This window comes from Phalacrocorax carbo, chromosome 5, assembly GCF_963921805.1.
Source record: "Phalacrocorax carbo chromosome 5, bPhaCar2.1, whole genome shotgun sequence".
Classification (NCBI taxonomy): Eukaryota; Metazoa; Chordata; class Aves; order Suliformes; family Phalacrocoracidae; genus Phalacrocorax; species Phalacrocorax carbo.
Genome location: NC_087517.1, coordinates 18,450,485 through 18,463,452, shown reverse-complemented (window position 1 = coordinate 18,463,452; position 12,968 = coordinate 18,450,485). Strand labels below are relative to the sequence as shown.

At 58.2% G+C, this 12,968-nt stretch overlaps 1 protein-coding gene across 1 annotated transcript; it reads left to right on the top strand.

Annotated features, from left to right (window-relative positions):
* The first annotated feature begins 2,269 nt into the window (after positions 1 to 2,269).
* Positions 2,270 to 11,514, top strand: LOC135313678 (motor neuron and pancreas homeobox protein 1-like). The gene is made up of 3 exons (XM_064453314.1): positions 2,270 to 2,876; positions 10,255 to 10,415; positions 10,997 to 11,514. Exons 1-3 carry the CDS (start codon positions 2,450 to 2,452, stop codon positions 11,312 to 11,314), a joined length of 906 nt encoding a protein of 301 aa, XP_064309384.1. The 5' UTR covers positions 2,270 to 2,449; the 3' UTR covers positions 11,315 to 11,514.
* The last annotated feature ends 1,454 nt before the right edge of the window (positions 11,515 to 12,968 follow it).

Genomic DNA, 12,968 nt, shown 5'->3' with positions numbered 1-12,968 from the left:
TGGGCTGCTGAACGTTGGAAGACTTTCTTGTCTTTGGAGAGACTCCTTGGGTAGTGCAGGGGATTTCCATGAAGACAGTAAGGCTGTGACTCAATGCTGTGACCCAGACCCCCAAATGAGCCTCACTCAAGCTCTTCTTCCACTGCCTGAGCTACAGTGCGTACAGCCACAAATAGCCTCAGGGCTTGGCAGGGGTTATCCAGGCTCTCCTGGACTGGCTACCTGCCTGTCTGCCACCCCATGGTGGTCACTGTGGTGGTGACTTATCTGTTATGCCCCAGTGCAGCAACCCCAGTCTCTGCCCTGGGTCTCAAGGTACGTTCCCTATACAAAGCTAACAAGCCATTGCAATCCTTAGAGCCAGTCCTGGGGACTCAGATAAGGAAACAGTGGCCCCTTGCTGCTGTCGCCATTGCAGGCTGTTGACCTGCAGCAGAAGAGTTGTCCTATGTTTGCTGTGCCCTCTGTTCTTTGGATGCTTGTGGCAGTTTTCCCCCATGCTTGGGAGCCAGGCTGTTCCATTCTTTCCCAAATATTGACCTGCCCATGCCTGCTGCTTGCCAGGGCTGGCTACTCACATGGGGGGAGAGGGAAAGGGCTTGGTGTCCTTTTACTTGGCAGGGACATTGGCTTCTGTCCTGAGGGGGATGGACTTGGGATGGGGACGGGAGCCCTACAGCCTCCCTGATGGTGGAGAGAGGATACAGCAGCAGGAGCAGGGGTGCTGGAGGTGGAAAGACACTGTTCCACCTTCCCAAGTAGGGTGTGTTACAGTGGGGTAACATCCACCCCAGATCCCCTTCTGAGCAAATCCAGCTCTGGGCCGTCCATGGGGCTGACTTCTGCCCTCCTCCCTCCTGGGGAGGCAGCTGGAAAAGGGCTGTTTGCCTCTGTTCCCACACAAGTATTTGGGGCCATGCACTGAAACTTATAGGTGCTGGGCTCAGGCAATGGAAGGAGGAAGTTGTCACACACACACAGGACCTTTGGAGCTCCCTGCAGTGGGGTAATATGTGTGCAGGGAGGTCAGTAGGCTCCAGGTCAGGCTGGATGGGCACGGGGAAGAGAAGCCCCTGGGGTTACCAAGCAGAGAAAGCACAAGAGGCTGAGGAAGGCCCCATATGCCCCTGCCTGCCTCCTTCCCTGAGCATCTGCTTGCAGCCTCTGTGTGACACAGGATACAGTGGGGTAGACCATCTCTTGCTCAGGGAATACAGCAGTGCTGGAGATACTGAAAAGGGAAGAAATACAGGGAGAGGAGCTCCCTTTAGCCATGATAATATTTAGGCAGGGCAATAGCGGCTGCCTCACTTGCCTTCCAAAGAGCAGGACCTGTCATCAGACACAAACACTCTGTCTCACTGTGTAGCATGACACAAAAAGGTGGGACCCAGAGACAGACAGATGCAGACCCTTGATGCTAGGGACCGTAAATGGACTCACATGTACTCTGCCTCTCCCTGAAAGCCAGTGCTGGGGGTCTGGGCCAGCTCTGTTCCTGTTTACCCACATGTCCCAGACCAGCCAAGGCTTTCCTCTCTGCCCTTCCCTGGTGCGCCTCTCCAAGCTGTGTCTTGTCTGGGAAAGATAAAACTGGGCAAATGAGTAGTAATCTGCCTGTAGGCACCTGCTGTGTTGGCATCTTGGACAGACATGGGTGATGGAGGGTGGTGGCCCCTGTGTGTGTCCAGCTCAGGTCCACTGATCTCCCTGGCCCAGAGGGTTGCAATGGGAAGTGCATAGCTGGGCATTGCCAGTGATCCCTGGTGTGTGGGGCATGGAGGAGCCTGCTGGTGAGTGAGTGCCTCTCCTGCCCTCCCAGCCAGGCACTCTGCCCTCCCAAGTGCCTGGGGGCTCCGCAGAGCCACGGCAGCACTGAAGCCTACTTGGGCTTCACCTCGGTGTGCTGAAGTCCGTGTAGTCTCTCCAGATCTCCTCCAGCTGCCGCAACCATGGACCCACTTCCCCACCAAGGGGCTTTAAGGAAAGCAAGATCGGCTCTGGGTCAGGCCGGTGGGCTCAGCACCCTGGGCAACGGGTCCCGCAGGCTGGGGGGACACCCTGGATGGGGACAAGCACTGGGTTGTGAAGCTGGGGAAAGGGCAGAGCGGTCTGGGTCAGGCCCCGGCGTGTCCCCGCTGCTGTGGCCGGGGGATGAGGAAGCCGGAGGAGGAAGGCCGGCCGGCGGGGAGCCAATGGGGAGCTGGGGCAGGTGGAGGGGGGGGTTAAAACACCCCCCCCGGTACCGGCGGGGGAGCGAGTGCCCGGGAGGAGGAGCGGAGAGGAGGGCTGCCCCTGAGGGCAGCCCCGCGAAGCGCGGCGCGGCGGGGCCCCGCCGTTGGATGCCCGCCGGTGCCGGGGCTGGCCCGGGGCTGCCCGGCCGGGCTGTGCCCTGGCAGGGGAGCAGCGGGGTGCCGGGGGGCTCGGCAGCTCCGCACGGGGCCGGGCCATGCACAAGCCCATGGAGAAGTCCCAAAACTTCCGCATCGAGGCGCTCCTGGCCGAGGAGCCGGCGCGGAGCGCCTCCCCGCCGGGTCTGAGCCCCGCGGCGAGCCCCGGTCCCGCCGGGCGCTCCGACACCCCTTCGCCGCGGGCGTCCCCGGCCGCCGCGCCCCTCGCCCCGGCCGGCTTCGTCCCCAAGCCCGGCTTGCTGCACCTCCCCGGCCCCGGGCTCGGCGCCCTGCCTGCCCTCTACCCGCCCGCCGTGTACCCGCTCCCGGCCCTGGGGGGCCAGCACCCCGCTTTCGCCTATACCGGCATTCCCCACCTGCCGCCGCCCGGCGCGGAGCACCTAAAGGCGGCCGTGGCCAGCTCCTTCCCCTTGGAGCACTGGATCCGAGCCGGGATGCTGGTGCCGAGGCTCTCCGACTTCCACGGTGAGTGACCCTGGGACCGACCCTCCCGTCGGGCGGGACGCGGCTCTCGTCCCTTCCAACCCCGGGGCCCCCCGCCAGCACAACGGGGTGCAGGTCCTCTCGGGGACGGGGGACTGAGGCTCGCCCGGGCCGCCCCTTCGCCGCTCCCCGGCGGGTGCGGGGCCGGCGAGCCCTCGGGGCTGTCCCCAATGCGGGGATTTTGCTGCGCCCAGAGCTGCTCCGCAGCCAGGACACGTTTGGGGGTCCCATTGGCGGGGGGTGGGGGGGGGCAAGACCCGTTCTCTGAGGGTTGCGTGTCCCCAGCAAAATCTCGCCTTTCGCCGGCCCGGTGCTGCTGGACGGCCCCGAGGAGCGCTGCCCGCCCCGGTACCGGCAGAGCAGAGCCGCTCCCGGGCCGGGCCAGCCTTGCCGGCCCCAGCTACAGATCCCGCACGGCCGCCGCGGGCTCGTTGGGCTCCGCCGCGGCGGGAAGAAAACGAACATAACGAAGTGGCGGCAGGAACCGGCACCAGAAAACGAATAAATCCCGCCCGGTGCAGTTGGGAACGAAGCCGCCAGGGTCCCTGCGGCGAGGGCCGCCCGCCGGGGCTGGAGTACGGAGGGATGCGCGGCCGGATTCCGGGGGGCGAGCGGCCGGTGAGCCCGGTGCCGACGGGAGCTGCGGGAACCGGGCAGCTCGGCAGCGTGCTCGACTCCAGCCCAGCCCCGGCCCCTCCTGGCATGCAGGGAGGGCGCCGGCTCCGTGCGGAGCCCCTCGCGCGGTGGGCACGGCCAGGGCTGCGGGCAGGCGGCGGATCCTGCACCGCGATGGCGGATCACGGGTGGGGGGGCACGGACGGCACAAGGACCAACATCAGGCTCTTGTCACAGCGGGGGCTGTCACTGGCACCCCTGGCAGTGCGACCCGCACCCTGCCCTGTGCTTGGGGTAAGCAGGGGTCTGGTTGCTGCAAAAATGGGGAAGTGGGCAATAAACCAAGAGTGGCTTGATAATAGACCTCTGGCAAAATATCCAGATTTATTAGCTGAGTTTAGTGTCTTAATAACCTGGGAGCCCATTAACAAAAAATAAATAATAATAATAAAAAAGGGCAGATAAGTCAGTTAATTAATGAACTAGCTGGATGAATAACAGTGCAAAAATGGAGAACTAACATGAAACATCCTGTTCATTGCTCCTTCCTCAAATTGCACCTGGACAGGTTGAAGGGAAAGAGGCTGTTCCCTTCCCCAGGCTGTCTCCCTCTCCCTGGCTCTCCCTGGACTGTAGGATATGTCCAGCTGTGAAGTGGTGGTGGCACCTAAGGGTGTAGAATAAGCCTCCAGTGCTATGGGCTCTGTGCACTCTTCAAGTATGTCATTAAGGGGCAGGCGGGGACGGGACGGAAAAAAAATATTTGTTGGTTGGGTGGTGAAACTTTCCTGTTCCTCTGCAGAGGCCATGTTGTCCTTGCAGGGTCTGGATCTACCAGTGTATCTCAGCATCCAAGTAGTTTCATGCAGGGTTGTGTTTCACCAGAGTGGGATCACATGACTGCACCTACCCCTGTGGCCCTGCTTTGGCTCTCCAGGGCCCAATCCAGCAGATCTTGAGTCAGAGACAGGTGGGGGTGTAAGAAGGGTGCAGCAAAAGCTGCCAAAGCCATAGATTTTTAAATTTAAATCAGTGACCACTGCCCCAAACCATATCCTCAGTGAAAGGTGTTTGTTCCCAGTTCTGGGGAGCCCTTTGCAGTGGGGATTCTCACTCCCCAGATCTTCCAGTTTAGTACTTCAGCAGTTTTCCTGCTGTGAAACTTTTCTTCCTTCAGTTTGATCCCAGGATTTGTTACACCAAACACAGCAAATCACACTCCACTCTGCTTGCCTGGTGTGCACATGAGGAGGGTCTATAGACCCCTTTCAGCCCTCTCCTTTCCCCACTACACAGCTTGGCTGCTTCCATCTCCTCTGAGCCAGGTTTCCATCTTGACTGCTTTCACGGTTTTCTTCCAACTGTCCCCCTGTCTCAAAGCACAGGGACCAAGCTGGATGCAGAGCTTGAGCTGATGCCTCCCTGAAGCAGAAAGATGAAGCTTTGTGTGTTTGCAGCTGCTCTACCTGCCTGTACCTCCCCATGGACATCACTTCTGATGTGGGGGCTTATGCTTATCTTGGAGTCTGTTCTCCAATCCGTGCTTGCTCTCCCAGAGATCCTGCTCCCCTGGTCCTTGTCTCATGTTATTTTCACTGCCATGTAGGCTCTGTTGTCAGACGCTGTTGCTTGTGCCTCTTCAGCTCCTTGTTTCAGTCCATTGGGAACATTTTGGTTCTCAAGTGTGTCCTTGGGCTTTCCTCTTGTGGGCTCGCTGCAAGCTCCAAGAGCAGGTCTCCTTGCAGCATGCCTTGTCCCTGTCATCACCAGGACTGGCCCCACCTGCATGCTATGGCTGTGTCTTGGCTCATATTGTGCCAATGTGCTGGCTGTGGTGTGAGGATGGGGACAGTGGTGTGGGTACACAGGGACAGGAAGGGGCATCTTGCCTAGGACGTGCTGCCTGCCCAGCCCTTCCCCATTTCTCTGAGGAAGGTGGTGGGCTGGGCAGGAGCCTCCTGCTGTTGGCAGGGGTCTCCTGTGCTGCCTACGGTTCCTGGGTGCCCTGTCTCAACCCCTAGCCTAGACAGATGGATGGAGCTGCCTGGCTGAGGTTTCCAGAGTGACAGAGCACAAGTTTCCATGCGGCTGCTACTGGTCATGTTTAGCTCTCCAGGTAGGAGTGGGCAGATATTTCAGAGAGGTGCATGTGAAAGCCTCCTAGGACATGTTCTGGGGCATCCCAGAGGGAGGTCACCCTTGTGATTTATTTCTGGAAGATTCCAGAACTAAATCATTAATTCCTTCTTTAGCAGCCTGTGTAGAGGTGTTTTGTAGACAAGGTCTAGTTTGGTCTCCTGGGGACAGTAAGGGTGGGAGAAGGAACAGGACAGCCCCTGAACTGAAGCCACAAGCTTTGCAGGGATGCATTGCACAAGCTCACCCACTCTTAGCTGCATATGGGGGAGATGGGATGCTGAGGAGACGGTCTGAGGCAGTGGGTACCCTTAGGAACCTGGCCTGGGCTTGGCTGCCAGGTTTGTTCAGAGAAGTGCTCCTGCTGTGGTGCAAGCGGGTGCTGTGCCTTCCTTCCTAGCTGCCTCTGGGGAGCTGCAGCCAGTGCCTGGCTGCCTTTGCTGCAATGCAGAGTGAGAGGGCTGGGTGGGAAGGCCTGAGTGCAGGAGTAGGCATGCCCTCACTGCAGCCGGCGGGATGCTGCCTGCCTGGGCTCTGCTGCTCCCAGCCTGAGTCCCTGTCCTAGGGCTTTGAGCACCTCTGAACTGCACAGGTGGAGCATTTGGCACTGCGGTGCTGTGCATACCAGTATTTCTGGAAGCTGTGATTTATTTGCCCTGGCCAGCAGCCTGGAAATGCTGTGAGATGATGGGAGCCAAGTGTAGAGACTTGCCTGCTGCGGAGGAGAGTTGTAGGAGCAGAGCGGTGACATACAGCTATCTGCAGACTCTCAAGAAAAGCAAAGGATTCCCCACGGAGGACCTGGTGCTCAGACAGCTTTCCTGAGACACCACTTGTCTGCATCACCTGCTCACCACCCTGATGGCTGAGAGCCCAGGCCAGATGCTGCCCGCAGCAGTGGAGAGCTGGCTGATGGGCTGTGCTGGGCTAGGAGAGCTGGCAAGACAAGTCGTATCAAACTGCTTCAAAAAGCAACACCTTCCAAGGCTTCCTGGGTGCACAGTGGTCTGGCATCAGCAGTAAACATGGGCTGGAAAACAGCTGGCAAGCAGCAGTCTGGGGTCAACAGTGCAGCAAGCAAGGGGTTACCAGAGGTAGCAAGTGCCCTTATGCATGGTGCTCTGCAGACAATGGTCAGGGCTGCCGGCAGGCCAGGAGAAGCCACTGATGATGGCTGTTGCGCCAGTGAGACACCCTCCCAGCCCTGACATCTGGAGAAACACCTCCAAAGCAACCCAGGTGCTAATTTCCTCTCCTTTATCTGCTAGGCTACAAAGTTAAGTGAACTGTAGCTAAACAAACCAAATTAAAACAAGTGGGTTAATATCAACCTAGGATTACCCTTGTTATCTGGTAGATGGAACTGTATCAAATAAACCAGCGATTCTTTATAAGCTTTATCTAATTAGCCAGGAGGCATCTGCCTTGTAGAGCTCCTGGCCTCAGACTCAGAGGGCATTCCCGGCTCCAGGCCAAGCAATTTATTTACTGATATTGCAGCCAAATGCTGGCCACCCATCAGGGGGTCTGAGCCCTGCCAGGCTGAAGGGATATTGAGACAAGATCTGATTGTGGATGTAGGATTGGAGGAGATGACTGAGCAGATACGAAATCCTTTGGCAAGCAAAGGTGTGATGCTGAGGCTGTCGCTGGCCTTCTGGTAGGAGCTGGATAAGGGGGAGAGCTTTCCTGAAGGGCTGTTCTTTCTGTGGGGTGGTGGCTGTGATGGAGATGGGTTCATAGGCCAGCTGGCAGGGACTGGGGGAGGCAAGCCCTGGGGGATGATGTCTGTGTCCATGTGGTGGTCTGCCACAGGACCAGGGGAGGACAGGATTCCACCAAGCACACTGGCAGGACAGGCTGGAGCTACCAGCAGCCACAAGGCACCGTTTCCTCTTTTCATGGGAGACTGGAACATACCTCATACTGCCAGGCTCCATTTCCTCCTCCTACCTTTGCTCTTTCCCCAAAGAGAAGCTGAAGACCCTCTCCTCTCCATACTCTCCTCATGCAAAGGAGCCAGAGCCCTTCAGGAAAGCTGACAGCAGGTCTGAGGCCAGACATGTTGGTGGTTCAGGTCCATGCTGAGCTTCTGATGTGGGTGGCTGAAGGTCAGGTGGATCTTAAGGCTGTGCCAGTTTGTGCTCACCCCATCTCATCTGCAGGCAAAATCTTGAATGAGTCACAGTGGGTAGGAGTGGTGATGGGTAATAGTAGCTGCTGAAGGGTGTATTGTCAGCGGAGGTCACAGGTTAGGTGGCTAGCTATACCTGTGTACACTGGGCTTTGGGCTGCTGGTGGCTTGAACTGTATGACAACACCCTGGAAGGGTCTGAGGAATTTTTTGTTCAGCACTGGGGCAGGAAGCAGGGCAGACTTCCAGGGAAGTCAGGATCTGTACAAGGTTTGTAACGAACACCACTGCACTGAGCCTGAACTGGAGACACTGAGATGGAGAACCCGGGGCTGGCAGAGGGACTGTGCTCCAGCAGTTGGTCCCCTGCATTGGCAGTTATTTTGGATACATCACATTTGGATTTATCTGGCTTTTGGGCAAACTTTCTGTTCTTTTCCCTGCTAGACCAAGCAGCCCTCAACATCTTACCTGAGGAAAAGCGAGTCCCTTGTGGGGAGTGGTGTTAAAGCAAGTTGCCTTCTAGTCTCTGAATCTGGACAGATTGAACATGGCCAGCTTTTGGGGTTGAGACTGATTTCTGTGCCTCTGCTCTTCCCACATCTGCTTTTAGTCTGGCCACATCTGGCCTTGCAGAAGGAGGGGCACAGAGGAGCCTTTTGGGGTAGTCTGAAGGATTTCTGTGCTCCACAGAGATAGGATGCAGTGCCCTGGGCTCTCTACTTTGGGGTGGGGAATTCAGGCTGCAACATTATGTTTTTTTCACCCCTGGAAAAACAGTCTTCGGGTTCAAAAAGCACAGAAGTCCTGGACAACTGGATGCTGGGATGTGGGCACACCCTTTTCCCTTCTCTTTTCCTGAAGCATCCTCTGCAGATCATGCCCAGAAAGAGGGACCCTTCCCTGACCCAGTAGAGCCATCCTGTGCAGAGCAGCAGCCCCTGCTTCAGGGAGGGACTGAGGCACACAGTGTCCTGGTGCACCCTCCCATTTCTGGTGGCAAAGGGGTTGTTGGGTGCTGGAGCCCTTGTGCTGCAAGATGCTGCCTGGGGCTGCTTTGTGTTGTGCTCCATGTCAACATCGGATGAATAAATTTCCCCTCCAGTTCTTTGATGCACCTCTGGTCTTCACACCCAAGGAGCTGCAAGGGGTGTTGATTTGGACTGCCCCATTGCTGCAGATGCTGGTCCCCATGGCACCTCCTTTCCTTAGCTGAGGGGAGCCTTCCTGGGTCCATTTGGTCTCATGTCTCTGCTGAGGATTTGTACAGCCAGAGCGTCCATGGCCAGCCAGAGCCCAGATGGCAGCTGAGCTCTGCAGAGCTGAGCCATCTTTCATCTGACATTCATATTTGTCCCAGTAATCCTTTGAGTCTCTCATTTGGTGTTAGCCTTGAATATGTTTTGTGTGCAAAATAACATACCTTGTGCATGTCAGAGCCATTAGCACAGGGTGCCTCTATTCAGTCCATAGTTTAACTGGCCAGCAGCTACAAGCTGGGTCCCATGGGCTGTCTCTTCTGGCATTGTGGGGCTGCAGGTACAGGAGGGGTCATGTCCACCCCTGGTCCCAGGAGGAGTTTGCAGAGCCCTAGCCCAGCCTAGGCTCTGCCTGTTTGACCTGTCCCACCCAGCATCCAGGTACTTGGGATCAAACCTGGATCATGATCAGTTAATGCCCCCTTCATAAATTCCTGGCTCATGAGTCACCACTGTGTTTGTGAAGGGCTCAGTGGACACCTCAGGAGATGGGCAAGTTGAGATCAAAGCTGGAATCTGGGGGAGATAGCGCGGATGATGCCCCATGCCCTGTAAAGAGGGCAAGCTGGAGCAACCCTTGGCAAGCAGGGCACGTCTCTGGGGCCACGATGTTCTGTTTCACCCCCCCACCCCGAGACGCAGCAGCGGGGATGTGCCAAGGAACTTTCCCGTTAACGCCCCCTCCCCCGCCCCCGCACTGGCACTTCACTCCCAGCTGCGAACCTCTGGGTTTGATTGCTGCTGCGGTGCTGGGAGAAGCTGTAAAAGCTGAACCCCGGGGGGACAATAAAGCCAGCAGAGAGGAGATAAGCAGGGATCAAACACGGTGCGGCAGCCACCCCACACTGGACTCTCAAAGGTCCCTTTGTTCCCACTGCCTCCTGATTCAGCGCCGCGCTGCCTTCAAGGGCTGCGGTCACGATAGCGGGGCTCGCCGGCAGCCCTGCTGCCGCAGCCCCTGGCAGTTGGACAGCCACCTGCGTGGCCTGGCAATAAAAAAGGAGGGTTAATTTCAGTCACAGGACTGATCCCAGTTGCACACCGAGGCCCGATAACGTATCTTGCTCGTTCCTATCAGCCAGGCAATAAAGCCATTATTGGAGCGGGAGATGATAGAGAGATGCTCACCTTCCTCATCCCGGGCTTCCTAAGGGGATGCGCCCCGCAGCCCCCAGCCCCACTGTCCCCTGACCCCTGCCTGCTGTCTACCCCACAGCCACCCCGCAGTCTGGCTTGATGGGGAAGTGCCGTCGGCCCCGCACAGCCTTCACCAGCCAGCAGCTTCTGGAGCTGGAGAACCAATTCAAGCTCAACAAGTACCTGTCCAGGCCCAAGCGCTTTGAGGTGGCCACATCGCTGATGCTTACTGAGACGCAGGTACCTTCATCCTGGGGGGTTGGAGGATGGCCCCAGCTGGCTGCCAGGGAGGCAGGGGGCTGCACTGCAAGGTGGGAAGTCAAGGTCATGGGCAATGCTGATGCCCCTCTCTTTGGCTGCCATCAGTCCCATGCTCCACTGCCCCCATCAGCAACCCTTCCCAGGGCATCTCCTGCAGAGACCTGCCTGATGGGCTCCAGGCTCTTCTCTTGTGAAGGGCCTGCCAGAAATACTGCTCATTTTCATACCCACCACCCCCAACTTAGATTTCAGAGCCTTCCCATCCCTTCCCACACTGTAAGAAGGGGCTTTTTGTGGGGCTAAAGCTCCTCTTTTAATGTCCCCATGCAGATCCTTGGGCATCCTGTGGGATTGCTGGTCCCCTCTGTCCCTGCGCCACCCCCTGCAGAGCCTGCAGGCCCACCAGATACTCCTCTCCCTGTGACAGACCCACAGCACCATGGGATGCCCTAAAATAAAGAGGCTTTGGGGGGGGCCTCTATGCAGGGAAGGCAAAGGGGTTAGTGGGGACAGGATGGGGCAGGGGGACATGTTCTCCCCTGGGGTTTCTCCCTTGGCAGGTGAAGATCTGGTTCCAGAACCGCCGCATGAAGTGGAAGCGGAGCCGCAAAGCCAAGGAACAGGGGGCTCAGGCAGAGGCTGAGAAGCAACGAGGGCTCAGCAAAGCCTGCGAGAAGTTGCTGCCCAGCGAGAGCCAGGGACAAGCTGGAGAAAGCCCTGAGTTCATGGGGTGCAGCCCTGGCTCGGGCTTCCTGCACCACAGCTCCACTGAGCTGGGCTACGGCCCAGACTCCTCCTGCTCGGGGGGTGAGGAGGAAGAAGAAGAGGAGGAGGACGAGATGGGTGCCACGGAGAGGAAGATCAGCTCTGTGTTGTGAAAGGCAGATGGAGCTGCCGGGCTGCAGTGTCGGGAGTCTCTTTGCTGGCAGACACAGACTGTGCCTGGGCAGAGCGGTGGGGGCTGCAGGGCACCTGACCCCCCCTTTAACTTATGTGTATTTGGATCCTATTTAACTCGTAATTATTTCTCTGTGTGTATCCGGGGGAGTCCCCACATCCCTTCCCTATAAAGCTGTTATCCAGATGCCTGTACTCTTCCTTAGGGGATGGGAGGCTCTGCTCCCCCTCCTGCCATGGTGCTGCCCTGCTGGGGTCCGTGGGGAGCTGGGTGGGGACAGCAGACTCACACAGCTGGCAGCCCACTGGCACAGCTGGAGGGAAGAGACCCCAGACCTTCCTTCGACTGTGCACTGCCCCTTCTCTGCAGGTATGACAGTGCTTGGAGCAGCGCATCTCTGCATGATGCTGGCTGCCCTTCCCCTTGGTGGCATGAAGGGCAGGGAAGGAGGATGCCCAGGATGCATGCCTGCCTGTTTTGCCTCCATCCTGCATCCCTGGTGGGGCCTGAGCTTTGCTGGGCAAAATTAAGCTGCCCTCCAAAGCAGAGCTGATTAATTGTTTAATGCAGTGGTGCTGTTTTCCATGCTGCAATCAGCCTGGTTGCACTGGTATGGCACTACCCTGAAGTGAGGTGGGAATGGAGCCCTCCTGGGTTTAGGGTGGTGCTCAGGCTGTTTGTGAGAGCTCAGTTCTGTGGTGAGCCCCCTTTTCCCATGGTGATATCTAAACCCCACTCAGCCTGTTTCTGGGCTCATTCCATGATCCTCTAGGGGCCCTGCTCACTCTGGCTGGGCTCAGACCAACCCCTGATAGTGGGATGGCAACCATCACCCTCTTCCATGTCCCTGGAAGCACTAGGGTTAAGTCCTGACCCCCCTAAGTGAGCAGGCTGCCCTTGTCCTCAGGATGCTGGAGAATCCTGGCAGACCCTCTAGACCTCCCATACCTCCCGCACACATTCTGAGCCTTCCCATGGGGATGCTGAGATGCCCATGCAGGCAGAGACCAGCCCTGCAATGCCCAGCCTCTCCAGCGCCCCCTCAGCCCCAGGGGGCAGGCCTGCTTCACCACCCCAGTGCGTGTAGGGGTGCAGGGGCAGGGCAGGCTGGGATGCCCCGTCCTCAGGCAGCCCATGGCGTTTCCCTCCTGCCCCACATCCAGCTGTCCCCTCCTCTCTTGTCCTTGACCCTGCCTGGGGTGGCAGGGAGGGCTGCCTGCCCCCGGGACCTGCTGTGGAGGTGAGAACTCCGAGGGGCAGCAGTCCCCGGGGAGCCCTGGGTCATCTTTGCACCGGCCAGTGAGGGACGGGACAGGACAGGTAAGTGTTGGTGTGGGGCTGTCACACCTCGCAGGGCCGGGTAATGCCTGGCAGTGGCTGGGGCTGCTGTGGGATTGAGGGGTAACACCCAGGGCTGGGGGACAGATGTGATACTTTTGGGACAGAGGGGAGAATAGGGGAAGCAGGTGATGGGAAAGAGGAACACGGGGATAGATGGATGGATGGACAGACAAACGACAGTCCTGCATGGCATGACAGTGACGCACAGTGGCTGCTGGCAGCTCAGCAGCTTCTCCCCAGGTGTGTGGCATCCCCAGTGCTCAAGTCCCCCGTCCCCAAGCAACCCATCCCAG

What these genes read in the sequence shown, in the direction of transcription:
- LOC135313678 (XM_064453314.1), top strand. Translation starts at nt 2,450, where the DNA reads ATGCACAAGCCCATGGAGAAGTCCCAAAACTTCCGCATCGAGGCGCTC. An exon ending in GAGGCTCTCCGACTTCCACG is followed by an intron (nt 2,877 to 10,254) that starts GTGAGTGACCCT and finishes TCTACCCCACAG; the next exon opens with CCACCCCGCAGTCTGGCTTG. An exon ending in TGATGCTTACTGAGACGCAG is followed by an intron (nt 10,416 to 10,996) that starts GTACCTTCATCC and finishes CTCCCTTGGCAG; the next exon opens with GTGAAGATCTGGTTCCAGAA.